Source organism: Cnephaeus nilssonii, assembly GCF_951640355.1.
Source record: "Cnephaeus nilssonii genome assembly, chromosome: 4".
Taxonomy (NCBI): domain Eukaryota; kingdom Metazoa; phylum Chordata; class Mammalia; order Chiroptera; family Vespertilionidae; genus Cnephaeus; species Cnephaeus nilssonii.
The window spans coordinates 51260337-51287099 of NC_137075.1; the positions used below are offsets into that span (position 1 = coordinate 51260337).

The following is a 26763-nucleotide window of genomic DNA, read 5'->3' on the forward strand; positions in this document are numbered from 1 at the left end:
AATAAGATTGGCAAACCTTTAACCAGGAGAGAGAGAGAGAGAGAGAGAGAGAGAGAGAGAGAGAGAGAGAGAGAGAGAAGGGATCCAAATAAATAAAATCAGGACTAAAACAGAGAAGTAACAACTGACACTAAAGAAATACAAAAGATTATATGAAAATATTATGAAACCCGGGTTCCACAAGATATGTGATCAGTGCTGGGGCCCCGCCAGCAGGCGAGGGGATCCCAAGGCAGGTGCTGGGCATGGAGGCCACGGGGGCGTAGGCTACCAAGGAGACAAAACTGAACCTCACATCACCCTGCTTGGCCCCGGAGGATGGCTGGTTAGCCAGAGATGGGTAAGATTCCTCAAGGAAGGAACAACCTAAGACAGGCACCGTCGCAGAGGGGCCATCAGGAGAGAATTTGGGGATCAACAGAGGTGGGGCACAGACCCTCACCCCCACAACATTGCAGGGGCCTGAACCCTAGCCCCTTCTGAGGGAGGTCTCCTGCCCCCATGGCTGCTTCGTGCTTCCCATGCCCAGCTCAGATCAGGACCCAGGTGACCGACAGAGACTTGGCTGACAGCAGCTGCCCTCTCACTCCAACAAGAATTGTTTGAGTTGTCTTGTACCCATGGTGTGGGGAAGTGGGTTTACAATATCTAAATACAGCCTACCACCAGGAATGCTCAGGACCTACTAAAGAAGGCAAATAACCCCTTCCACTAATATTTACAGGGTAAAATAAGATTGTTGTTAGAGTAATAAATTTGACAGTAAAATAGTAGTCAAGTTTTCAGGCAAATTTAAATTGGCTAGTTGAAACAAGCGAATATTCTAGAAAAATTAATTGTACTGGACAAAAAGGTGTTCCTAAAGTGTTAACTAAAATTTTTATTGGTACTTCATCTCATGATAAAATTGTGCACCATGTAATGAACCTAAAACAGTAATATTATACTGCAAAAAATTAAAATTTAAAAGCCATTAAGACTACATTATAAAATTTTCAAAAGCCTCCTAACATTTAAATCAAAAAAGGAGGGGATAGTAGAAGAATATCATGTAAGGAAAAATATCCTATAAGTAAATTACATCTAGAAAATTAATACTTTAGAAAATTAATTGTAAGGCTAAAAGCAAGACACCCATGAAAAACACACAAGGTGTCAAAACAAGACAGAGGAAAATCATTTGGGCAAAAAATGAAATAGGATCCCCAGTCAAATTTATAGAAAATATTCCTTTATTAACTTTTGGTCGAGAATATGTTTGTATATTTTCAGAAAACAACTCCGAGACCATGTGGATTCCAGCAACAGAGAGGAATCGACAGGACTACTCCAGCCATGAAGACAGAAGAGAAGCAGTCCAGAGATGGAAGACGCTGATCTGGCCTTCCCATACGAGCAGTTAGCAGCTGTGCATCACTGCAGGTTGCCCAGGACCAAACCAGAGAGAGTCGTACCTGCATTACCACCATTTGTCCACCATCCAGAACTGTAATGTCAGTGCTGACATGTACACATAAGGAACTGTTGGACATTGAAATTGGATCTCAAAAGAACTGTTGGCCCAGAAAGAAACTCACTACAGACTGATTCATTTGCCTGTCACCATAACCATTATTGCTTGTGTCATTTTCTGTTCTTATAAGTGTATTTCTAATAGCACATGATCTCACTCATCTAGGGGAAATAATGAACAACATAGATGGATGAACAAGAACAGACCCAGAAACAAGGAGGCATGGATCAGACTGTCGGGCCTCAGAGGGAGGGTAGGGGAGGGTGGGGGTAAAGGGGAGAGATCAACCAAAGGACTTGTGTGCAAGCATATGAGCCTAACCAGCGGCTAAGGACAACAGGGGGGTGGGGGCATGTGTGGGGAGGGGTGTGGGATGGGAATGGGGGGATGAGGACAAATATGTGATACCTTAACCCCTTTGCACTCGCTTGCTTTTTTCTCAATTCCTTTATTCTAATGCTAACCGTGTCTCCGAGTGCAAAAGGTTAATCAATAAAGAAATTAAAAAAAAGAAAGAAGACAAAAAAATGAAAGAAAAAAATAAAGTATGTGTTCATATATAAAAAAAATATTATGAAGAACTATATACCAATAAATAGGACAATCTGGATAAAATGGACAAATTCCTAGAAACATACAATCTCCTAAAACTAAATCAAGAAGAAACACAAATAAGCCAGTCAGAGAAAGATAAGTATCACATGATCTCACTCATATGTAGAATCTAATGAACAAAATGAACTGATAAACAAAATAGATTCAGAGACATAGAACCATGAACAGACTGATGAATTTCAGAGGGAAGGTAGGGCTGGGAAGAGGGGTTAGGAGGGAGAGATTAACCGGGGAATTTATATGTATATATGCATAGCCCATGGATATAGACAATAGTGTGCAGAAGGCTTGGGAGGGGCTGGTGCAGGAGGAGAGGATCAATGGGAGAAAAAAAACAACCAAAAAAAAAACAAAAAAAAACCAAAGGGGACATCGGTAATACTTTCAACAATAAAGATTAAAAAAATACTGACACTTGAAACAAACAAACAAAAAAAGAAGAAATACAAAGTCTGAAAAGACTGATTATAATTATTGAAATTAAAGCAGTAATCAATAAACTTTTCAGAAAAACAAAAGTCCTGGACAGGATGGCTTCACAGGAGAATTTCACCATGCATTCAAAGATAAACTAACACCTGTCCTCAAATTATTCCAAAAAGTTCGAGAGAAGGGAAGACTCCCGAGCTCATTTTATGATGCCAGCATTATCCTAATTTCAAAACCAGATAAAGACATTACAAAGAAAAAAATTATAGGCCAATATCCCTGATGAGCATAGCTGCTAAAATCCTCAACAAAATATTAGTTAATTAGATTCAACAATACATTAAAAAAATCATACACCATGACCAAGTAAGATTTATTTCAGGGATGCAAAGTTGGTCCAATATCTGCAAAGCAATTAATGTGCTATACCACATTAAAAAAATCATATTCATATCAATATATGTAGATAAAGCTTTTGATAAAACACAGCACCCATTCATGATAAAAACTCTCAGCAAAATGGGAATAGAAGGAACATATTTCAACATAATATAGGGAATAAATGACAAATGCACAGCTAACATCATATTCAATGGGAAAAAAATAAAGAATTTTCCTAAAGATCAGGAATAAGACAGATTTGTCTGCTTTCACCACTGTTACTCAACATAGGACTAGAAGTCCTAGCCACAACAATCAGACAAGAAAAATAAATAAAAGGCAATGAAATTAGAAAGAAAGAAGTAAAACAGCTATTATTTGCAGATGACATGATACTATATATGGAGAACCCTAAAGAGTTCATCCAAAACTACTAGGGATTGAGAAGTAAATTCAATGAAGTAGCAGGATACAAAATAAATATCCAGCAATTGGTTGAATTTTTTTATACCAATAATGAACTATCAGAAAGGGAAACTAAGAAAACAATCGCATTTACAAATGCATTAACAAATACCTAGGAATAAATTTAACCAAGGAAGTGAAAGACCTGTTCTCAGAAAATTATAAGATACTGAAGAAAGAAATTGAAGATTCAAATAAATGGAAGCATATACTGTGCTCATGGATAAGAAGAATTAACATTGTTAAAATGTCCATACTACCTGAAGTAATCTATAGCTTCAATGCAATTCTTATCAAGATACCACTGGCATATTTCACAAAACCAGAACAAATAATTCAAAAATTTATCTGGAACTACAGGAGAACATGAATAGCCACAGCAATCTTTATGAAATAAGAACAAAGTTGGAGGAATCATAACACCTGCTATCAAAATATACTACAAAGTCATAGTAGTCAAAACAGCATGAACCTGACATGAAAATAGACATACAGAGCAATGCAACAGAATAGAAAGCCCAGAAATAAACACATGCCTTTATGGTCAATTAATATTTGACAGAGGTGACAAGAACATACAATGCAGTAAAGACAGTGTATTCAATAAATAGTTTTGGGGAAAATGGACAGATACAAGCAAAAAAACCGAAACTAGACCAACTTCTTACAACATACACAAGAATGAATTCAAAATGGATTAAACACTTAAATGTAAGACTTGAAATCATAAAAGTCCTAGAAGAAAACATAGGCAGTATAATACTGGACATTTCTCATAGCAACATTTTTTTTTTATATAACTCCTAGGTCAAGGGAAACAAAAGAAAAGATAAGCAAATAGGACTACATTAATCTAAAAAGTTTTTTGCACAACAAAGAAAACCATCAACAAAATGAAAAGACAACAAACTGAATGGGAGAACATATTTGCCAATGATACATCTGATAAGGGGTTAATAGCTAAAATTTATAAAGAACGTATACAACTCAGCACCAAAAACAAACAATGTAATTAAAAAATGGGCAAAAGACCTTAAAAGACATTTCTCCAAAGAGTACATACAGATGGCCAATAGACATATGAAAGGATGTTCAATGTCACTAATCATCAATGAAATATCACCTCACACCTGTCAGAATGGCTATCATCAATAAATCAACAAACAAGTGTTGATGGGGATGAGGAGAAAGGGAACCCCAGTGCATTGTTGGTGGGAATGCAGACTAATGCAGCCACTGTGGAAAACTGTATGGAGTTTCTTCAAAAATTAAAAATGGAACTGCCTTATAACTCTGAATCATTTTCTGGGAATCTATCCAAAGAAACCTGAAACATTAATTTGAAAGAATATTTGCACCCCTATTAATAATTGCAGCATTATTTACAATTACTGTCAAGCCTAATTGCACATTAAACTCTATAAATAAAAGTCTGGAGAAGTTTAATTATGAAAATTATTTTTTTAAATTATATTGAAAAATAATTTATATGTAAAATAATTGTTTCTTTCTATTATTTTGGTTTGCTTCTTTGGGGCCTTCAGTGTTGTAGAGTTTCTTTGCCTGTTTTAACTCTCATTTAAAACTTTTTCTTGATATCCATTTTACTCATATTCCCCCTTTAAAAAATTTTACTATCTTTTAATTAGTGTCTTATTCACTGTTGGGTTCTCATGTCTATTGATGGCTTTCCTTTTCACATCTTTTCAATCTCTACACTAAGCTTTGGCTTTTATGCTTGTGCTTTTCATTCATAGAAGTGTATCTTTAAGTTTTACAATGTGTGGCAATATTTCTAGTTATAATTTTCTTCTACTCCATGATATCAATTTTCTGGAGAATGTCCTTCATCTGCCACTTGTTTTTCCCATTCCTTCCTTCCTCCCTCATTTTTTTCTCATTTTGGGAAGTCTCTTGACCTGTTTTGTGATATTGAATTTTGTTTATCTCCCAATTTCACCATTGGAAGTGGAATTTCAAAGGAATTTGTGCTGTTTATTTTCCTTGTTTCTGGATGCCTTCCATGAAGGGAAGGGAAATGCTGACTTGATGCTGCCATCTTCAAACCAGAAGTCATTCAGCATATTCTCCAACTTTTTGTCTTGAAAAATTTGAAACTTAAGATATACAAAATTATCACAATGGAATATCTCTATGACTTTTATTTAGATCCACTGGTTTTCAACATTTTGCCACATTTGCTTTCTCAGCATTTCTTTCGTTAAATCGTTTTGAAAATAAGTTTTAGACTCTGCTAGCATTAAAAAATGAAGCAAATTGAAGGTATTTCAATATCTATGATTATTACTGTTTATGTTTATGCATAGTTTATGCTCTTCAGACACAGACTCTGTGCCAAAGATTCCAGTGCAAGCAGGTTATTGGGAGTTGCAAGGAACATGGCTAGGAGAGGGAAGAAAAGGTAGTCAATGAAAGATGCAATATAATCCTAGAGAAACTCTGGGGAAAATGTGTAAAACAAATGCATCAGAATTATCCTAGCCAAGGAGAGGGACGGGGGAGTTCTGGCATTTATTAATTCTCTTCAGTCATTGGTTAAGCAATTTCCCTCAAGGGGTATTAATTCTAGTCCTCCATGTGTGGGCAAAGCAAGTTCTGGCAACCCTTCAACAAAGACACAGTTGATGGCTGATGGAAGGCAGACTGATATGTAAGGAACACCAATAATTTTTTAACAGCAAATTTAACACATTTGAACAAGAAATTAGAAATAAAACTGTTTAGAACAATGCACTTATAAAATTATTAAAATAAAAATACATGTAACAGGCAAAGACAATCTTGGTAGGAGCAATTATTAGGTTGAGATTAGCTATCATCTTTAGTTCTACAGGTGTCATCATATAATTTTTCCCCCACTTATTATATTGACTAAAACCTGAAGTAACAAAGTTGAATGAAGCAGTGACTCTCTTTTTAGTGTACTACATTAAATATGATGTTCTGCAGGTGTGTTGTGTTGCCCTATATCAAATAAATGAAGTTTTCCTATAAGTTTCAAAAAACTAAATTTATTTCATTTTTATTAACCTTTTGCACTCGGATGTCAAGTGTGACTCGACACGGTTAGCATCGGTAGCAGGAATCGAGAAAAAAGCAAGCGAGTGCAAAGGGTTAAGAATGAATATTTAATCATGTTAAATATTATATTTTTTGGTATCTAGTAAGATGATCAGATTGTGTCATTTAATTTTAGATTTTTTTCAAACAGCATATTGCTAAATTTTAATTTCTGTATGTGTATGTTTATTTTTTAACAATTTTTAGGGTCTGTTTTTTACTATGAAAAGTTAACATTCTTATTTCTTACTAGAGGCCTGGTGCACAGATTTGTGCACATTGAAAGGAAATTAATTATCAGGTGGTTGGCAGGGCGGGACTGGGCGAGATGGGCCAACACGCCCTGGAGCCAACCTCCCTCAGTCCCTCTCTGGCTGGCTGCACCTGGGGCAGTGCCAGGGCTCAAAGGGTGTCTGCGGAGTGAGCAGGGTCCCTTGGCCTGGCCTGCAGGGATTGGGCTAAAACTGGCTCTCCAACATCCTGAGGGGTCCTGGAGTGGGAGAGGGCACTCTGCAAAGTTGCTGTAGCTCAGCAGCTCCTGTGTTGAGCATCTGCCCCCTGGTGGTCATTGCTTAGTCATAGCTACTGGCTGGTTGGCTGGTCTCTTAGGCTTTTATATTTATACATGATGACTAATCTGTATGAAATTATTTTTTCCATCTTTAGTTTTTCTTGTTCTTTCAACAAAACTTTTTGGTCTTTTCTATTTTCTTTTTTAAAAAAATATTTTATTGATTTTTTACAGAGAGGAAGGGAGAGGGATAGAGAGTTAGAAACATCGATGAGAGAGAAACATCCATCAGCCACCTCCTGCACACTCCCTACTGGGTATGGGCTCACAACCAAGGTACATGCCCTTGACCAGAATCGAACCTGGGACCCTTGAGTCCACAGGCCGATGCTCTAACCACTGAGCCAAACCAGTTAGGGCTATTTTCCTTTTTTTAAAATCCTCGCCCAAGGATATATATTTATTGATTTTTAGAGAGAGAGGGAGAGAGAGAGAGAGAAATCAATGTGAGAGAGAAATATCAATTCCTTGTCTTCTGTACGTTTTCCAACCAGGAATTGAACACACAAACTAGATATGCACCCTGCCTGGGAATCAAATCACAATCTTATTTTATTTTATTTTTAAAAATATTTTTATTGATCTTAGAGAGGAAGGGAGAGGGAGAGAGAGAGAGAAATATCAACGATGAGAGAGAATCATCAATCGGCTGCCTCCTGCATGGCCCCCACTGGGGATTGAGTCCGCAACCCGGGCATGTGCCCTTGACCAGAATCAAACCCAGCACCCTTCAGTCTGCAGGCTGACGCTCTATTTACTGAGCCAAACCAGCTAGTGCCAACTCACAACCTTTCGGTGTATGGGACAATGCTCCACCGGACAAACCATCCAGCCAGTAAAAAGCCATCTATTTTACTTTCTAATTAGATTGCTTTCTAGTTACTCTTTTCTTCATCTACTTTGGAAGCTATGAATTCCATTTCTATTCTTCTAGGGGTTAATCTAAAATATGTAGCTAATTTTTATCAACATCTAGAATATATTAATATATCTATTTCCCCCCAAAATAAAGTAATAACCTCAACAAACTTATTTTTCATCCTCATAAACTTGTACTTCCCAACACCTCCAATGTTGTAATAATTTGGGATTTTAATTCAAGATTGTTTTTAAATTTTTAAAGATTGAGACTTAAATATATATTTAACCAGTTTTTAAGTCTCCATTGTTCACTCCCATTAGCACTAATTTTTTTCCATTAGCACTAATTTATGTGTGTATCTATGCATGTAATTATTTATTTATGAGGCATAATTTACATAATCTACTTTTTTATTCTTTTTGGTGCACAGTTCTATGAATTTTGACAAAAGCATATGGTGGTGTAACCACTTCACAATCAATATATAGAACAGCTCTATTACCCAATAATCCTTTTGTGCCCCTTTGTAGTCAGCACTTGCCCCAGGCCCCGTTAACCACAATTTGTTTACTGTACCTATAGTTTTGTCTTTTCCATGTATGTAGCCTTTTGGGAATGGCTTCTTTCACTTAGCATAATGATTAGAGATTCATACATATGTTCTACATATCAGTAATTGGGTCTTATTTTCATTGAGTAGTATTTCATCATTGATTTTTTTTTTGTATCCCATATTTTCTCTTAGAATATTTTTGTTTTGCTGCCATAATTCTTTTTTCAAAGGGTCTATAGCCAATTGACCTTTGAAGTTCTTGTTTGTGTGAAAATATTTTTATTTAAACTTGTGAGTGAATGATATTTTGACTGGTACATATTTTGGGTTAATGCAATTTTGCTCAGACCTTTGTAGATATTTTGGCATTTTCTTCTAGCACCAAGTGCTCCCTAATGAGATATCTGATGACAGTCTCATTCTAGTCCCTTTATAAGCAATTTGTAAAACTTTAATTTTTAAACTTTCAGAATTTTCTTTTAATTGTTTGAGTTTACTAGTAGAGGTTTCACCAAGATGTGGGTCTTTACTCATTCTGCTTGGCCCTTGGTGGGTCATTTCAATCTTAAGGCTTGGATTTTTATTCAACTTGTTAAGTGTTCTTTGCTCTCTCCCCCTCGTATTCTCTTCTGGAATTCCTTTTGCAGTGAAGAATGACCTATCTGAATTAATCTTCTATAGCATTTAACATTTTTCTATATTCTATCTCTGTATTTTTGTTCTACTTTTGAGTGCTGTGATATTCCAAATCATTAATTTGTCCTTTAGTCATGTTCAGTCTATTACCTAACAATTTTGCTAAGTTATTTACTCAGGCAACTTATTTTTTATTTCTAATAACTATTTGAATTATTTTTTTCTGTGATTGTGGTTTTTTACAATGCAACATAATCTATCTAATAATAGAGTAATATGCAAATCATCACTCCTCTACACTCACAAGCCACGCCCACCAGCCACGCCCCAGCCACGCCCACCATTCAATCTGAGTGAGTATGCAATTAAACTGAAAACATGGCGGCAGCCCCGCCCCCCAGCCTCTCCAGGTCTCTGGGAGTTGGAGAAGTCAGGCACCAGGGCCTGAGGCTGGCTGCAGCCACAGAGACCAAGAAGCCGCCTGCCCCATGATCCCAGGCTGCAGCCAGCCTCAGAAGCCTCAGGTCCGCCTGCCTCACATCCACCTGCCCCACGTCCTGGGAAGACAGAGAAACCGGGCCCTGCGCCTGAGGCTGGGTGCGGCCACGGAGACCAAGAAGCTGCCTGCCCCATGATCCCAGGCTGCAGCCAGCCTCAGAAGCCTCAGGTCCGCCTGCCCAACGTCCTGGGGAGACGGAGAAACTGGGCCCCAGCGCCTGAGGCTGGCTGCAGCCACGGAGACCAAGAAGCCACCTGCCCCATGATCCCAGGCCTCAGCCAGCCTCAGAAGCCTCAGGTCCACCTGCCTCACGTCAGCCTGCCCCACGTCCTGGGGAGACGGAGAAACCGGGCCCTGCGTCTGAGGCTGGGTGCGGCCGAGAGAGGAAGAAGCTGCCCACCCCATGATCCCAGGCTGCAGCCAGCCTCAGAAGCCTCAGGTCCGCCCGCCCCATGTCCTGGGGAGACGGAGAAACTGGGCCCCAGCACCTGAGGCTGGCTGCAGCCACGGAGACCAAGAAGCTGCCTGCCCCGTGATCTCAGGCCTCAGCCAGCTGGAGAAGCGGTTCACCCCACGTCCTGGGGGAGACAAGAAACCAGGTGCCAGTGCCTGAGGCTGGCTGCAGCCCGGGAGATGAAGAAGCCGCCTGCCCTGTGATCCCAGGCTGCAGCCAGTAGCAGAAACCTCAGGTCCGCCTGCCCCACCTCCTGGGGGAGACTGAGAAACCCGGCCTCAGCGCCTGAGGCTGGCTGCGACCTGGGAGATGAAGAAGCCGCCTGCCCCGTGATCCCAAGCCGCAGCCAGCTGGAGAAGCCGCCCTCCCCACGTCCTGGGGGAGACAAGAAACCGGGTGCCAGTACTTGAGGGTGGATGCGATCTGGGAGATGAAGAAGCCACTTGCCCTATGATCCCAGGCTACAGCCAGCTGGAGAAGCTGCCCACCCCATGTCCACCCGCCCCACGTCCTGGGGGAGATGGAGAAACCGGGCCCCAGTACCTGAGGCTGGCTGCAGCCCGGGAGATGAAGAAGCCGCCCACCCTGCGGTCCTGGGCACCAGCACCTGCGGCTGGCTGTGGCCTGGGAGACAGAGAAGCCACCCACCCTGTGGTCCTGGGCACCAGTAACTGTGGCTGGCTGTGGCCTGGGAGACAGAGAAGCCGCCCACCCTGCAGTCCTGGGCACCAACACCTGCGGCTGGCTGTGGCCTGGGAGACAGAGAAGCCACCCACCCTGTGGTCCTGGGCACCAGTAACTGTGGCTGGCTGTGGCCTGGGAGACAGAGAAGCTGCCCACCCTGCGGTCCTGGGCACCAGCACCTGTGGCTGGCTGTGGCCTGGGAGACAGAGAAGCCGCTCACCTTGTGGTCCAGGTGCCAGCACCTGCAGCTGGCTACAGCATGGTAAATGGAGAATCCGCCCACCCTGCAGTCCCGGGCACCAGCACCTGTGGCTGGCTGTGGCCTGGGAGACAAAGAAGCCGCCCACCCTGCAGTCCTGGGCGCCAGCACTTGCAGCTGCAGCACAGGTGAAGCCCCCTGTCCACCATCCCCTAAGGCTGCAGCCAGCCTGGGCACTTATGGCTGACCAGAGGGAGGGAAGCCCGGATCCTGGGTGCCTGTGGTCAGCTGGAGGAGGGAATCCTGGGTACCAGGTGTGGGCCGAGGCAGAGGTAGTTAGGGGCAATCAAGCCAGCAGGGGAGCAGTTAGGGACAATCAGGCTGGTAGGCAGAAGCAGTTAGGGGCAATCAGGCAGGCAGGTGAGCGGTTAGGAGCCAGCAGTTCTGAATTGTGAGAGGGATGTCCAACTGCTGGTTATCCCATGAGGGGTCCCAGATTGGAGAGGGTGCAGGCCAGGCTGAGGGACACACTCCCCGCTGCCCCCCCATGCACGAATTTCGTGCACCAGGCCTCTAGTTTCAAATAAGCTTCCAGGGGTAGCTCTCATTTTTTTAAAAAAAATGGGGGTGGGTTATTATCATGGCATTTAGTACCACAAATCAGAGTCTGACACGTAATAGGTATTCAGGGTATTTGTTGAATGAGTATAAAAATTCTAGTTAGACTTTGAAATAAACATTTTGCATTTGTTGCATTATCTTTTCCTCATGGGTCAATTTTCTGGTGCCTTCACCTTGATCCCTCTCATGTTTTCTCCAAATGTTTGTCATTTTTGGTTTATATACAGTATATGAATTCAGGACTAGTATTACTGTTATAGGTAATGGAAATGAATTTCTTCTGGAGCTCGGGAGGTGTTTTTTTTTCTCAGCAAGTTTCTCTCCAGAATTGGAGGGCTTTCTGGTATGTTTTCTGCATGTGAACCAGCTCTATCAACTGGCATACTTCACTTTAAGGTGCTGCATACTTGAAGAAGTGAGGGAGGTTAGGGACACCCTCATTATGAAAATATATTCACTATTGAAGACAACAGTGATTAAGAGCTCAGGCTGCATATTAATTGTTCTAATTTATTACAAACTTTATTACCTTAGAAAAGTTACTTAAGCTCTTTTATGCATTCTTTCTTCATCTAGAAAATGAGGATAAAAGAATAGCTATCCTTTAATTACTTGCTAGCTCTTACTAAATTTTTAATGAAATGATATATATTATATACATATAAAATTTAGAATAGTTTAAATTGTCATTATAATTTTCCTCTTGGACAGGACCATCTCCCCTGTAATTTTTCTGCAGAATCTGCTGGGGAGGTCTGAAATTATCTCAAGTTTTGTTCTACTTCTCTTTCTGTTCTGGCAAAGCATTCCTAAAACTAGTTTCGTCATTTGCAAAATAAGGATACCATAGTACCAACTTAATTAGAATATGTTATATAATTTTACAAAACACTTAGAAAATTGCCTAGCATGTACCGCTATGTAAGTATTTGATAAATTAGTCTCTTTCTGTTTCTTATTATATTCATCTATGCCTTTTCTGTTTATGAGGTTCATCCAGGCTCTAAACATTACCTTGCTCTTGGTTTCTTTTCGGCTTCCCTGCCCTTAGGAGGTTCTCACTCAATCTCACCTACAGTGCTGACACTGTAATTATCTAATTATCTTCCTCTTTTGAAAGCTCAATTCAGAGCCTTTAAATCACCCTATTTATTTTTTGCCTTCAGTCTCCAGCCATTTAGCCTTCTTCAAAGGAAATACACTAGAGAACGCATTATTGAGCCCCTACTCTGAGGCACTTACCAGCAGGAGCACTCTTATTTTATTCTTACAACAACCTGTAAGGTAGGTAGGTATCATTAATATATTTTTTTTACATATGACACACTCAAAGATGTGAAGTAACACACAATTATTAAGGATAACAGTAACTCAAATCCAGGTTTGTCTGACTGCAAATATACCATCTGAATGCTGAAAACTCTTCCCAGGCTCATTGTTCCATATTACATCTAAACACCATATCCTCTCCTACAGTACACAGCTTTTGTAAGGAGTTGTCAGTAATCTCTTACTCAATATGTATTTGCTGTTTCTTAGTGGCTCCATTGTTTTGTCTTCGTTTTTCAGTACATTGGCTTTGCTAGCTTCTTAATGGCCTAACACTTTGCATATGTCATTTCACGTGTGAACTCTGAAAAATGAATTGCTAATGAGAATAGTGAATCATTTTCTACTTTTAGTTTCCAAGATTTCTCATTATGAAAACATAGGTTTCCAAATATTAATTTGCTTTAACTGATTACTCATACATAAACTTTATCTAAAAAAAAAAAAAAAAAAAAAAAAAAAAGAGCCTGCCAAGTTAGACTACACAAATAGCTCTTATAAATCCTATATGATAAAAGCCTAATACGCTAAGTGTCCGGTTGGCCATTCAACCAATGAAGTGAAATATGCTAATGATATGCTAAGGCTGCTCGACCGCTCGCTATGACGTGCACTGACCGCCAGGGGGCAGACGCTCTGACCAGTAGGTTAGCTTGCTGCTGGGGTCGGCCAACTGGGACTGAGCGAAAGGGCTGGACATGATCTGGAGACCTCCTGTGGTCCCTCCCCGGCTGACCAACCTCCTGTGTTCCTCCCTGGCCCTGATTGTGCACCGGTGGGATCCCTCGGCCTGGCCTGTGCCCTCCTGCAATCTGGAACCCCTCAGGGGATGTTGGAGAGCCGGTTTCGGCCCGATCCCACAGGCCAAGCCAAGGGGCCCCACTGGTGCATGAATTCATGCACTGGGCCTCTAGTTATTGAATAAGCCCTTGCTGGTTTGGCTCAGTGGATAGAGCATCAGCCTGTGAACTGAAGGGCCCCAGGTTTGATTCTAGTCAAGGGCACATGCCTGGGTTGCAGGCTTGATACTTAGTGGGGGGTGTGCAGGAGGCAGCTGATCAATGATTCTCTCTCAAGATTGATGTTTCTATCTCTCTCTCCCTCTCACTTCCTCTCTGAAATCAATAAAAAAATCTTTTTAAAAATTATTGAATAAAAGTTTAAATTACTAGAGGTTGCATCATTATGGTTTATTGAGAATTGTTTGTCTTCTATAATATGAAGTTATTCTCAGAGGAATACTGATTAAAATAGAAACCAGATGTATTTTTTAAGACTAGACTGAAAAAAAGAAGATAAACAAGTAGAAAATTAATATAAATATGACCTAAGGTGGTTTCTAGAAACTTGAAGCGTGGGCATGACAGAAAAAGCATGTGTGCATGTGCATATGTGTGTGCCTGTATGTGGTGGGAGGGGGTTAAAAAATAGAGGTTTTGGTTTGTCAGAATTCAAGACAAACCAAAACCAATTCCTAAATATTTTTAAGTATTTGGTGTCACCAAGGAATTAGCCTAATTTAATTTTACCTGTAAACCAAGAAAGTAAGGAACAGGGACAAGATGGTCTCTCAGTACTAATTAGATGAGCAACTTTGTTAAAAGAAAAAAATAACCCTTTTAAATGTAAAATATGATATGTTCTAGGTGTGGTAAAATAATACAGAAAATTTTTATATTTGATCTCTTTTCTTCCACCTAATTTGAGTGACAAAAAGAACAATAATGTATTTAATGATGGTTTTGAGTTTCCTTCTTGATTTTATATTTGATTATATTAGAAATAAAAGTATATTTCCTACCACAATATATCAACATCCTGAGTGGAATCAAATGAAATGGAAGGCATAAAGAAGGCAATCAAGGGGAGGAAGGAGTACATAATAAATAATTTAATTACCATTTTGAAATTAGTATTTAATCACTCTTTTAGTTACTAAGAACTAGAATCACTCTCCTTACTTTTATTTACCCAAAGCAAAAATAATAAAATGAATGTTTTTCTAATAAACCTGCCTGTCTTAAAATATGGTAAAACTTCATTTATTTGAAGTACCTTTTTACCACTGACATTGAGTTTGGATTGAAATTTATCTTTTGCTTTACAGATATTTTCAAGATAGTACAAATTAATAGAATAAATCAGTTGTCATGGGAGATTTAAAAACAGTTAAGAGAGAAAACAATTTTCAAACATCTTTCAGTACTTTCACATCCACATTTGCAGAGTAGCTGATAAGCTAGTCCCATATTTTCCTTATTGATTCAATTAAGCCAGGGACAGTTTGATTTATTACACATATAGCACGACATTAATAAACAGTATTTCTTTTAAAATGGACTATAATTTTGGATTTTTACTAATTCAGCAACTTTCTAAACTGGTGATACAATGCTTCCATCTTCCAAGCCACTTAGGCTAGGAAATAAAAACTCTACTCATGTGCAGCCAAATCATTCTATTAGAAAGAAATCAGTCTTGTTTTATAGTTCTCCTGGCCACTATCAAAGACCAATATGATTGTCTTTTTTCCTTCCAAATTAACCAATTTTTCTGGGCATTAGATAAACAAAATTTTAGTTTTTGACATATTCTTTTTGTTGTGTAATCTACTATGGTATTTTATGTTGATAGGAACAACTCTACTACAATATTCCTTTATTAGCATATTTCCTTAAGGAAATATAAAATATAGAAATGACTTTCTTTTAGGTAAAATAACCAGAGAGCATAGTAAGTATTGATTTCTTTGTAAAAATTCTTATATTGTTATTTAAGAGACTTTTCAGTGTCACAGGAGTTGACTGAAAAGTATACATTCGCCTATATTTTGACAACTTTGGAACCCATTTATGGTTAACGGATCACGGAAGACGTTGGAACCAGGGGTTTCTATATTAGAAAAAGAAGGCTAGAGTTTTATTCAGGAAAAGTGGAAATGTTACTGAGCAGAAAAATAACATGATTACAGTTGTGCTTTAGGAAGATTAACCTGATAGCAGCATATAAAATGGACTGGAGTTTGAAGAGAGAAGATGCAGACAAGGAGATGTATTAGGAATAGAGTTGACATGAGAGGTAACAGTTGACTTAGAATGTGAAGGGAAAAATTATAGGAAGAAACAGGTGTGGAAAAAGTTGTGGTGGTAGAAGTGATGATTTTTGAAATCAATTAGAGAATTAAGGAAGATTCACTATGACTGAATTAAAATTAAACACCACTGAGGAAAATATATGAGTAATATTTTAGTTTGAAGAAAAACCTATGGAGAATGTGACTGTCTTTTCTCTTACCTATGAATTATTTTGTTAGCCACTGGCTTTATAGAAATCTATATTTTACTGGATACCCGGCTTTTTGTGGGTGTATCTTTATACTAAAGATGTTGGACCCCATAACTTTCTTCTCCATCTTTACTATCATAACTATTCTTATTCTGATTCCTCTCAATTTTGAAAAGTTTATCTGGTGCTGAAAAGTCATGGTTGTGAAGCTAATGAATTAAAAATTAAACCAATTTTGTTATTAACACATTGACATCCATGAAACATTAAAAAAATGTGTTGTTGCTAGTTTTATCCCTCATTTGCTGCTTTGCTATGTAGACAATGAATGTGGAACCAAAGAATGACAATTTAAAGCAAAGAATATAATAACCTCAATTACACAAGGTCTCTGTTGTTTTTCATAATATTCTCCTAGGGTTGAACCAAACTCTCTCCACTCCCATTATAACACTTTTCAACTGTTACAGAGTGCTACTAGGCTGTCAAAACCAGTTACTCACGTATAGCACTTAATCAAAGAGACTGATTCTTTGCTAAAGTTAAGCATTGATTTAAAGGGAATCAAGGCAATAAAGAATGAATTGTACATAATTTCACTATATAGTAATTCCCAAATTGAAAAAATACTCTCATGACATCTTGCTGCAGGTCTAAAGTTGCTCAGTAATGCACTAAATTAATAATATAACTTGAAGAACTTTAATTTTAGATTAGCATTTCAGAGAACTTTTTATAAATTTAAAATTAAATGAAAGAAAATTTTAGTGACTCAGAGACACAAAGAGTCAATTACATTTGTAAACTGAGATATTTATATAGTTGAGTCACTGGCACACCACAATTTTGAGCATATGACTCAGACTTTGTATCTTATATACAGTTAGTTTTAAAATGTTAGGGCATAATGCCAAGAGTAAGCACAAAGTTTATATAACTGAGGATTTATAGGGACCACAGGCTTGCTCAATTACTTTTGGAATTTTACTTCAGAGTTTAAACTACTGTCTTTGACCAGGTCTATCAGATTTGGAGTAGACTTGCCTGCACTCCAACTTCCTATTCCACTTAGAATAAACCCAAACTCTTGTTGCCATGACCTTCAAAATTCTTGATGATCTGGTCCCTGCCTGTTTTTTCAGTTGCCTTTATATCTCACTATTATCCCCATTGCTCATGTACTTTATTCACATTGGTCTTCTTTCAGTTCTTGGAATACACCAAGTCATTCCTTATTTAAAGTAGGTGCTTCTACCCATTTATCTTTCTATCTCCTATCTCCTTGAACACCTTCTTTGTATGCTAATATCTCCACCCTACCCCAACTCCCTACTTACATCACAGATCTATGCGTTGTTAGGAATGCATACTATGTAAGGATAGAGATCACTTCCAGAATATTCACCATTGTATTTCTAAAAGTTGACGATGACATATGGCACCAAGTAGTTATTTGATAAATATTTGTTTAGTGGATGAATCAAGGCAGTAAGTACTATTGGTTGTATGAAATGATCCAAAGTTGAGGCTAAATTCATGGAAAAGAATTGACAGAAGGGATGAAGATAAATCTGTAATGTGAAGACAGCTGTGGGAATGTAGTGGATATAAACCTTGGACCACACTCTCAAATATGTAAGAAATTACATATAAATTTATGTTTATACTAGTAAATCAACCTAGCTTCAACTTTGAGAATTTCACCCCCCTTCCCCACCCCCAGTTGTGGAAAACTTAACCTCAATTATTCTTGGGTTTCTCTGTCCTGCTTCAAGATGGGCCAGGGTTCAAGGGTTTGATTTAGGGCCAAGGCAAGGGCCTCTGGTTGTTGAGCCATTTGTCTACTTCGGTTACTTCTGGGGGTGTTCGCTGACTCTGCTCACACAGTTCCTCCAGATCTGGGCTCCCTGCTGCTTCCCTATTTCGTTTGAAACATGGGAAATCTTTATGAGAGTTGCTTATGGGCCCATCTTTTTTGAGACATGAGATAGTCCTTACTCTCTCGAGCTTTTCTGCTTCTGCTGTGTGCTGCAGCATAACCAGCAATATAGGAGCTTGACTCCCCAAGTAGACTTTTTTCTCTAAGTTTCCTGGTCTATGGACTCTACCTTCCCTCAGCTGCCTATCAAAGGCACTTTTATACTTCCCTTCTTTTCAGAGGACTCAGCAAAACCCTTTGAAACAGATTTAGGCTTTACATAAACTAAGTCAGGGAGTAGATATGGCTTTTTTCTCCCCCATTTTTCCTTTCCAAACACAAAGTTTGGCTATCTTTTTGAAAATATGAAGAACAGAATGAATAGGATAAATGAGCACAATTTAATATTTCCTAAGCTTATTTTGTTAATAGGAATTAAATAAGTTTGTGCCACAATAGAGGCAAGAAGTGCAATTCTGCTCATGTCACTCTTTTAACACACTACATTGGCTTCCTACTGCTGTTAGGACACAAATCAAACTCCCTGACCTAGTCCATCACACACTGCCTGCCTCTCCGGCCTCATCATGCACCACAGTCCCTCTCATTCTCTCTACTAGAGCCACACTGGTGCTTCGTTGTTGAAAAAGACATGCTCACTTTCAACACATGGTCTGTATATTGACAGGTACCTCCTCATTTGGTTAACTCCAAGTCACCCATCAAATTGCAGCTCTCCTGCTGTTATTGTAGGAAACGTATTCCCACTGCCACCTATTGTAGACACTCACACCTTTCCTTTATACTACTTGTCCATGACGGTCACTTTCTCTCATAAAATGAGAAATGCAACGGATAACTATAATAAAATAACATTTAATCTGTCAGATTAGTGTGATTGTAAAATGCGTACAACTTCCTGGAAGGTAAATTGGCAATATTTAAATACCATCTGACCCAGAGAAATTCCAGAAATGGATCCCACAGATACATTTGCAGAGTCAAAAATGACACATTTATAATTTTTTTCTTTGCAGCATCTTTTTTTTTTTTTTTTTGGTAATAGAGAAAGATTGGAAAAATTAAATGTTCATCAGTTGTAGACTAGTAAAACACACCATGTATATCCATTCAATGGAGTACTATGCAGCTGTTAAAAAGTGAAGAAATTTCCTAAATACTGAGATGAGAAGATTTTCTATTTTTACTTAGTAAAAAAAAAGCAAAATGCAGAACATTGTGTATGGTATGTTGCCTTTTGTATACAAAGAGAAAAAATAAAGTAATCCTACCTAATAAAAGAGTAATATGCAAATTAACCACCACTCCGCTACACCCACCAGCCACGCCCACCAGCCAATCAGGAGTGAATATGCAAATAAACCCAACCAAGATGGCTATGGCCATAGAGAGCAGGAGGGAGGCTTGGGTTTCCCCAGCAATGGAGGAAGCCAAGCTTTCCGCCTGCCCATGCCGGCCTAGGCCTCCACTCAAGGCTACAAAGTTTCAATGATAGAAGATACATAAATCCAAATAGAAATGATGGCAGCCATGGAGCTGGAAAGAGCAGGAGGCTAGGGTTGCCCCGGGCGATGGAGGAAGCCAAGCTTTCTGCACACCCTGGCCGGCCCAGGCCTCCCTTTAAGGCTACAAAGTTTCAATTATAGAAGATACATAAATCCCAACAGAAATGGCTGCCGCCACAGAGCAAGCAGAAGGCTTGGCTCCGCTCCAGGCTACAAAGTTTCAATTGTAGAAAATAAATAAACCCCAGATACCAGGTCCTCAGCTTGGGCCACCAGGGGGCGTGGCCAGCCTGCAAACCACCACAGGCCCCTTGCTCAGGCCGCGCCATGCCCCAAGGGAACCCCCACCCTGATCCGGGACACCCGTCAGGGCAAACCAGCTGGCCCCCACCTGTGCACCAGGCCTCTATCCTATCTAATAAAAGAGTAATATGCAGATTGACCATCACTCCAACACACAAGATGGCTGCCCCCATATGGACAAAGATCCTGCCCCCATGTGGACACAAGATGGCCACCACAAGATGGCCAGCAGAGGAGGGCAGTTGGGAGGAACCAGGCCTGCAAGGGAGGGCAGTTGTGGGTGATCAGGTCAGCAGGGGAGGGCAGTTAGGGGTGACCAAGCTGGCAGAGGAGGGAAGTTGGGGGCAACCGGACCTGCAGGGAAGGGCAGTTGGGAGGGACCTAGGCTTGCAGGGAGAGCAGTTGGGGGGGACCAGGCCTGCAAGGGAGGGCAATTGGGGGCGATCAAGCCTGCAGGGGAGGGCAGTTAGGGGTGACCAAGCCAGAAGAGGAGGGAAGTTGGGGGCGACCAGGCCTGTAGGGAAGGGCAGTTGGGAGGGACCCAGGCCTGCAGGGGAGGGCAGTTAGGGGTGACCAGTTCTGCAGGGGAGGGCAATTAGGGGCAAACAGGCTGGCAGGGGAGCAGTTAGGCATCAATCAGGCTGGCAGGGGAGTGGTTAGGGGGTGATCAGGCTGTCAGACAGAAGCAGTTAGGGGCAATCAGGAAGGCAGGCAGGCGAGCAGTTGGGAGCCAGCAGTCCTGGATTGTGAGTTGGACATCCCTCGAGGGGTCCCAGATTGGAGAGGGTGCAGGCTGGGCTGAGGGACACCCGCCTCCCGTGCACGAATTTCGTGCACCGAACCTCTAGTATATACATATATGTGTATTTAATTTATCTGTATATGCATAGGAAACTCTGGAAAGATACTCAAGAAACTAATAAAAATGATCACCTACATTTTGGGGAAAGGATGGGAAGTAGGAGGATAAAGAATAGGATAGGATGTAAGAATAAAGGTAATGAAAATATTTAATGATGTGCTTGTGTATTAATTATATTATACATCACTATTCATGTGGCATACATTTAAAATTCATTATGGAAATGCAAAATTAATTAAACCAAAGCAATTTTCTATTATTTATCTCTTCATGAAATAGGGATATAACAAAGGTTGCTTAAGCAAAACTAGGTGGTTTGTTATTACTTTAACAACTGCCTATATTTTCATTACAGTCACTGAATTAGATTCTCATACTCTTTTTATATGTCATACCTCCAAATCAAACTAGACAAATGTTAGGCACTGTTTCCTTTTGAAGAAACCTAGGTGATAATCATTACTTCCTAAGGTTATTTTAATTTTTAAGCATATTTACTTTTAAAGTCAATTTTTAAGAATAGATGCAAGAATCCTTTGTTTTACAAATTTAAAGAAGTCTTTCCAATTAAAAAATGTAGTTAACTCAATCTGGAAACAACAAAAGAGACATTACTTCAAAATATTTCTGTGTTTAGCCTATCACTATATATACATTAAAACAAAAGCAATAAATATTTGTCAACATTATTACTACTAAGAATTTTAAAAAACATAGAGGGTTAACCCATCTGTTACTCTTGGTTTCTGGAGAATCCCTCTTGAAGTATAAGAATAATAAGGACATAAATGAGGTTTTTCATTACAGACTTGGTGCTAGTGAAGCAGATTGTGGGTCCATCTTGAATTAATTATTCTCCATTAAGGAAATTGATAATCAAATGATTTAAATATAGTTCCCTTGTTGAGATTAATTCCTTCATTAATATTACTGGAATTATATTTTCAAATCACAGAGTACAGTGGCATCTAATGAACTTAAAGTACGTAGATCACAGTCTCATACTTATTTTGCTTCCAAATTTATAAGTAACCCTATATAGCAGACTTTCAGAAGGAACCAGGCACTCTTTACCAATATACCATCCATTTCTTTTATGTAAGTCTTAAGTGTTTAATTAGAAAAATTTGACTTCTAATCTGTTGGTTTTGTAATTTAAATCTGTAGGGTCAGTGTGGAACTGATTTAGTAGCTCTTGAATACTTTACATGTGAACTGACAATAATTTTTATTTCTTTAGAGGGAATATCCAGGTACTAATCCTGCTCATTATTGTTGCCTAAAAAACTAATAGGGGTATGATTCAGAACACAGTAGCATCACACTTTCTTCCCTTCTTCTCTTTCTTCTTTTAGAGAAAATATGATAGGATATTTTTGCAGCAATCTAGCTTTCAACTATAGAAGGGCCCAAACTCCTCTGCCCTGATACACTTAATTTCAATATCTGGTGCTTCTACAGTAGGACCTGGGTACATTTAAACTATTCTGTGCTCTTGATTCTGTTCACTAAAAGCATACACACAAAGGGAAATCACATAATCCAATTGAAAGGACTTAGTTTCCTTATCCTATTTGGTCTACATGCACCACCTGGTGGTAAAGTAGTACATTTCAAATGCAGTGTGTGTGTGTGTGTGTGTGTGTGTGCGCGCGCGCACACACACACACACACATTTTGGGGGTATTAAAATGGGAAAGAGAATTTTAATATACATTCTTAAATATTGATTTAGATTAACAATGCAATTATTCTGTAACAAATATCTAATAAAACACCAGAAAACAATTATATATATGCTGGATCAGGAAGTAAAGGGGAGAACACTTCATGCTGGAAAGTAAAATAGCTTTCTTATTTACATTAGCTGTAACTCTTACAATTCCATCTATAAGTTGACATTTATTTATTGTGATAATGGTCTTATGAGGCAAGAGTTAAATACTGATAATCAATGTAAAACCATTTTCTTTATTTTTAATTTTAAAAAATAGTAATTACAAATTGTGTACCCTTTTCCTTATACAGTAGTTAAAGTTAATAAGTCACAGAATTTTAAAACTACAAGTCACCATATAATCACTTAAACTAATTTTACAAATGTAGCAGCTGAGACTCAGGAACGTTAAGTGACTTGTCCAAGGTCATATTTGTAATTAGAGGCCCAACTCAAATAAGAACCCAGGTCTTCTCATTTTCAGTCTAGAAATATAAGACATACAAATTATATGCATATACAATGGTAAAATATTTCTGTATGAAGGGATATACCCTTGTCTCTGCCAACTTGTGCTTTAGGACACTAAGATGTGAGTAAATACCGAATAGTAGTTTTATTCTAACATTCCGAGTCCCAGAGAGTAATAGAAACACATGCATCATAAAGCTATGGAAAAAAAATTTCTAACTATTAAAAAGTCCCTTATATATATGTTCAAAGGAATATTTTTCAACTTATATACAACTGCTATGTTGTAAAGACGGTCCAAAAACTTCCCTTTTCCCTTCTAACTGCTTCAGACTCAGAGAGCTGTTTCTACTAAGGAGATACCCACTTGTAGATTTAAGCATAAACCATGTTCATAGCTCCCTCTCATGACCATTGAATGAATATTATGCAAGTCTCCTTTATTCTCGCTGTTGTATTCAACTAACAGCTCACTGGTTAAGTTTTAATTGCTTCCAATGAGGTCAGCAAAGGTATTTATCGAAAAGCCCTGAATAAAAGGCTCCACACACATACACACAAGCATACTCGCACTCACACACACAGAGAAAATCCTCTTGCCTGTTGATTTATGGAAACAATTATGATTCTGCTGGAGAATTTCTCAGCTGAGAAGTAGTTTGTAGCTACAGTAGAGAGGCTCAAGTTGCAGAAGGCAGACAACAGACATGGAATTCTTGTGTATCCAGCTGTTATCAACAGAACAAGTAAGTTACTGTTATTTGTCTTTTAAAATAATGCTGAATGTTTTCTAGTAGTTTATCTCTTTCTCTGGTTTTAGTACTGAGGAGAAAAGTAAAGTTACCAGATTTTCGAGCCATATAATTATCTATAGTAATTTCACTGTAGAACTTATAGAAAGAGAAGGTTGAAGCTCTCCAGAGCAATTCTGACATTTAACTTGAGAAGTGTGGGCAGTTCAGGAGAAAACAACTGATTAACCAAGACGTAAAAGCATAAAACAAAGAAATCTAGGGAAAGCATTTTTACTTTGTTAAGACTACTCTTAGGACTGAATTTAAACCAATAGCTCTAATAGCATGATGTTTCTTATCAAATAGAATAGGAATGATTGGTACAATCATTTTGCTTTATCTCTACCAATGCATAACTTTTATAAATGTACATATAGAATGGTAAAGATGTTGACATCCCATGAAGGCTATTTTAAATGTACCTCCATGGTATACACTACACTGTATGTTATAATACTATTTACCCACTGAAAGCTAGATGTACAATTTTTCATCTTCCTTTCTCCTCCTGTCCCTATTCTTAACTCTCATTGCAAACAGAAATCAAGTCGCAAACAGCGTCGCAGCAACTGAGCTTCCTACAACCTGTTTTTTATAAGGATATACCTGCAGAGTAAAGGAGGAATCCTGTATTGTTATCAGGAACTAAAAGGATAAGGCTAACAAACTGGAAAGAGCAACTACTCTTTCTTAAATCAATCTACAGTTCACAGCTAGGAAGAGGTCAATGACCTAGGAGCAACAATCAACTCAAGATCTAATTTTCATTATGTTATTCATGAACACCCGGAGCACTACACTATAATGCGCAAATGGATACTGACATGGATCCTGCCAACTCTGCTCTACAGTTCCTGCTTCCACATTATCTGTCTAGTGGGCACTATATCTTTAGCTTGCAATGACATGACTCCAGAGCAAATGGCTGCAAATGTGAACTGTTCCAGCCCTGAGCGACATACAAGAAGTTATGATTACATGGAAGGAGGGGATATAAGAGTGAGACGACTCTTCTGTCGAACACAGTGGTATCTGAGAATTGATAAACGAGGCAAAGTCAAAGGGACCCAAGAGATGAAGAACAATTACAGTAAGTAATGTCTTTTATTTATAGCACTACTAATGAACCATAACAGTCTTGGAAAAGGTCAATTTTCAAGTGATATGCTTTATGTTTCCTTTTTACTTTTTGGAAAAAAATTAAACCTCATCTTTTAATTTCTCTAAATTTGGATAGTTGGACTATGTTCCTAAAAACCTCCCAGAACAGGGCAAATTTACTAATATAGTTGAACTGATAACACAAGCTAATTTGAAAATATATTCTTCATGTCCTAAGTTCAAAATGCTCATAAGTTAAGCAAAATATAAATGGTATTATTCACATTGAAATGTGATGTATCTGCTAGCAAAACTCATTATGAACACTAATAGAGTACTCAGTAAATAGTCACCATAAACCACTTATTAGTTTGAGGAACAGAGAATTTATTTTTTAAAATAATTTAATTTTCTTTGAAAGAATATTTCTGTGGTGCAAAATACTTAATCTGTGTTCAAAAATGCATTCAGTGACTTGTGCAATTGTGAATTGTTATAAAACAGAAGGAAATCTGTGGTATCCTCATTTGTTCATGTCATAATGAGCTTGCATGTCTAATGTTTAATTATTTACCTAGGTAGAAAAATAGGTTCCTCCTAACATTTTATTTATATAAAGCTTCTCTGCCATAGTTCTATGTTATCTTAAGAGAAAGGTAAATGTGAAGGAAGAAATACAAGTGCGTTGGAAAAATGTTAATTTCATGATTTTCAACTAATAAGCCTTAATTTTCCCCAAGAATCAGTTATTATTTTCATGTTGAAATATCAAAGTTGGATTTATCATAGCATTAAATTTAATTGGGATGAAATATATACCTCAACATATATATTAGAACTTAAAAATCCCTGAGTGAAAATAAATTTTGTTTGTATTACTAGCACTTGAACAATGTTATTATTATATCATCTTATAATATCATGTGTTAAAGTCAATTGAAAAAGAATGCATGGGGATGGTGGTGTAAACATTTGTCTAGGACAGTGCCAAGCTGGCCTAGTAAATATTTAAAACTCTTGTTGTTTATTTAATGAATGGCTTTCAGGCTTCTTAGCTAATTTAACTATAATTGATATAGAATGTTAAGGCCATTTTAATGGATTGTTAACAGTTGTGGTTTTATAATTACTGTTATTAATGAAGTTATCATGTTATCCTTAGAATACTGTTCTGATTATACTGATGTTTAGCTAAGGAAATAACTATTTGGAGGAAAGTTATAACTATTTGTGGTTGGCCACTTTTATGTGAGCAACAGAATTTGGCTTATAATAAATTAATTTATAAGTTGAGATTTATAATGGATAACAGAACCTGATGGTGAAGACTAGGTGAAGTTATAACACTTGGGTCCACCCCCTGTCTGTGAATAACTATGGAACAATTTCTTTTTCCAATTCTCAATTTTTCATCTGTAAGATGTGGGATATGTATAGATGGTCTCCAATATATCTTCTAGTTTACAGTCTATTTTATTTTAAACCACAGAAATTATATAACATAAATGTGGAAAATCTAAGTACTCATAATTATCACACACACTGAATGAGATGAAAGTGATATTAACTCAATGGTATGGGTGAACTGTCACACTAATTGAAAATTGTAGTAATAAGTGTATTAAACTTAAACCCTGTGGAATTCTTATATATGCTGACTAACTCCTTTTGTATGCTTTTGTCAGATAATAAAAAGTGAAAAATTAGATATGAAATCCAGTAAAAGTCAACAATATGTATAATTATTTGGGATAAAAATATCTACATTTGGAATGCATTCACATATGTAAGTTTTGTGTTAAAATTTCTTAAAATCATGAAACATAGGCACTTGTAAATATACACAAAATGCTAAAGTTATTTTGTAGTTTGAAATACAATTTAGCATAAACCT

General features: G+C 38.3%; 2 protein-coding genes across 2 annotated transcripts in view; one reads left to right on the forward strand and one right to left on the reverse strand.

Annotated features, from left to right (window-relative positions):
* Positions 1 to 26763, reverse strand: part of FAM227B (family with sequence similarity 227 member B) — a 203841-nt gene that overhangs the window by 52980 nt on the left and 124098 nt on the right. The window lies entirely within an intron of this gene.
* The window catches only part of FGF7 (fibroblast growth factor 7), a gene marked incomplete at both ends in the record, with an annotated part of 64508 nt that continues 61426 nt past the window's right edge, over positions 23682 to 26763 (forward strand). The window contains 2 exons of the mRNA XM_079767503.1: positions 23682 to 23720; positions 24561 to 24858. Of these exons, the coding sequence (XP_079623629.1) occupies positions 23682 to 23720; positions 24561 to 24858 (337 nt within the window). The remainder of the gene's footprint in view (positions 23721 to 24560; positions 24859 to 26763) is intronic.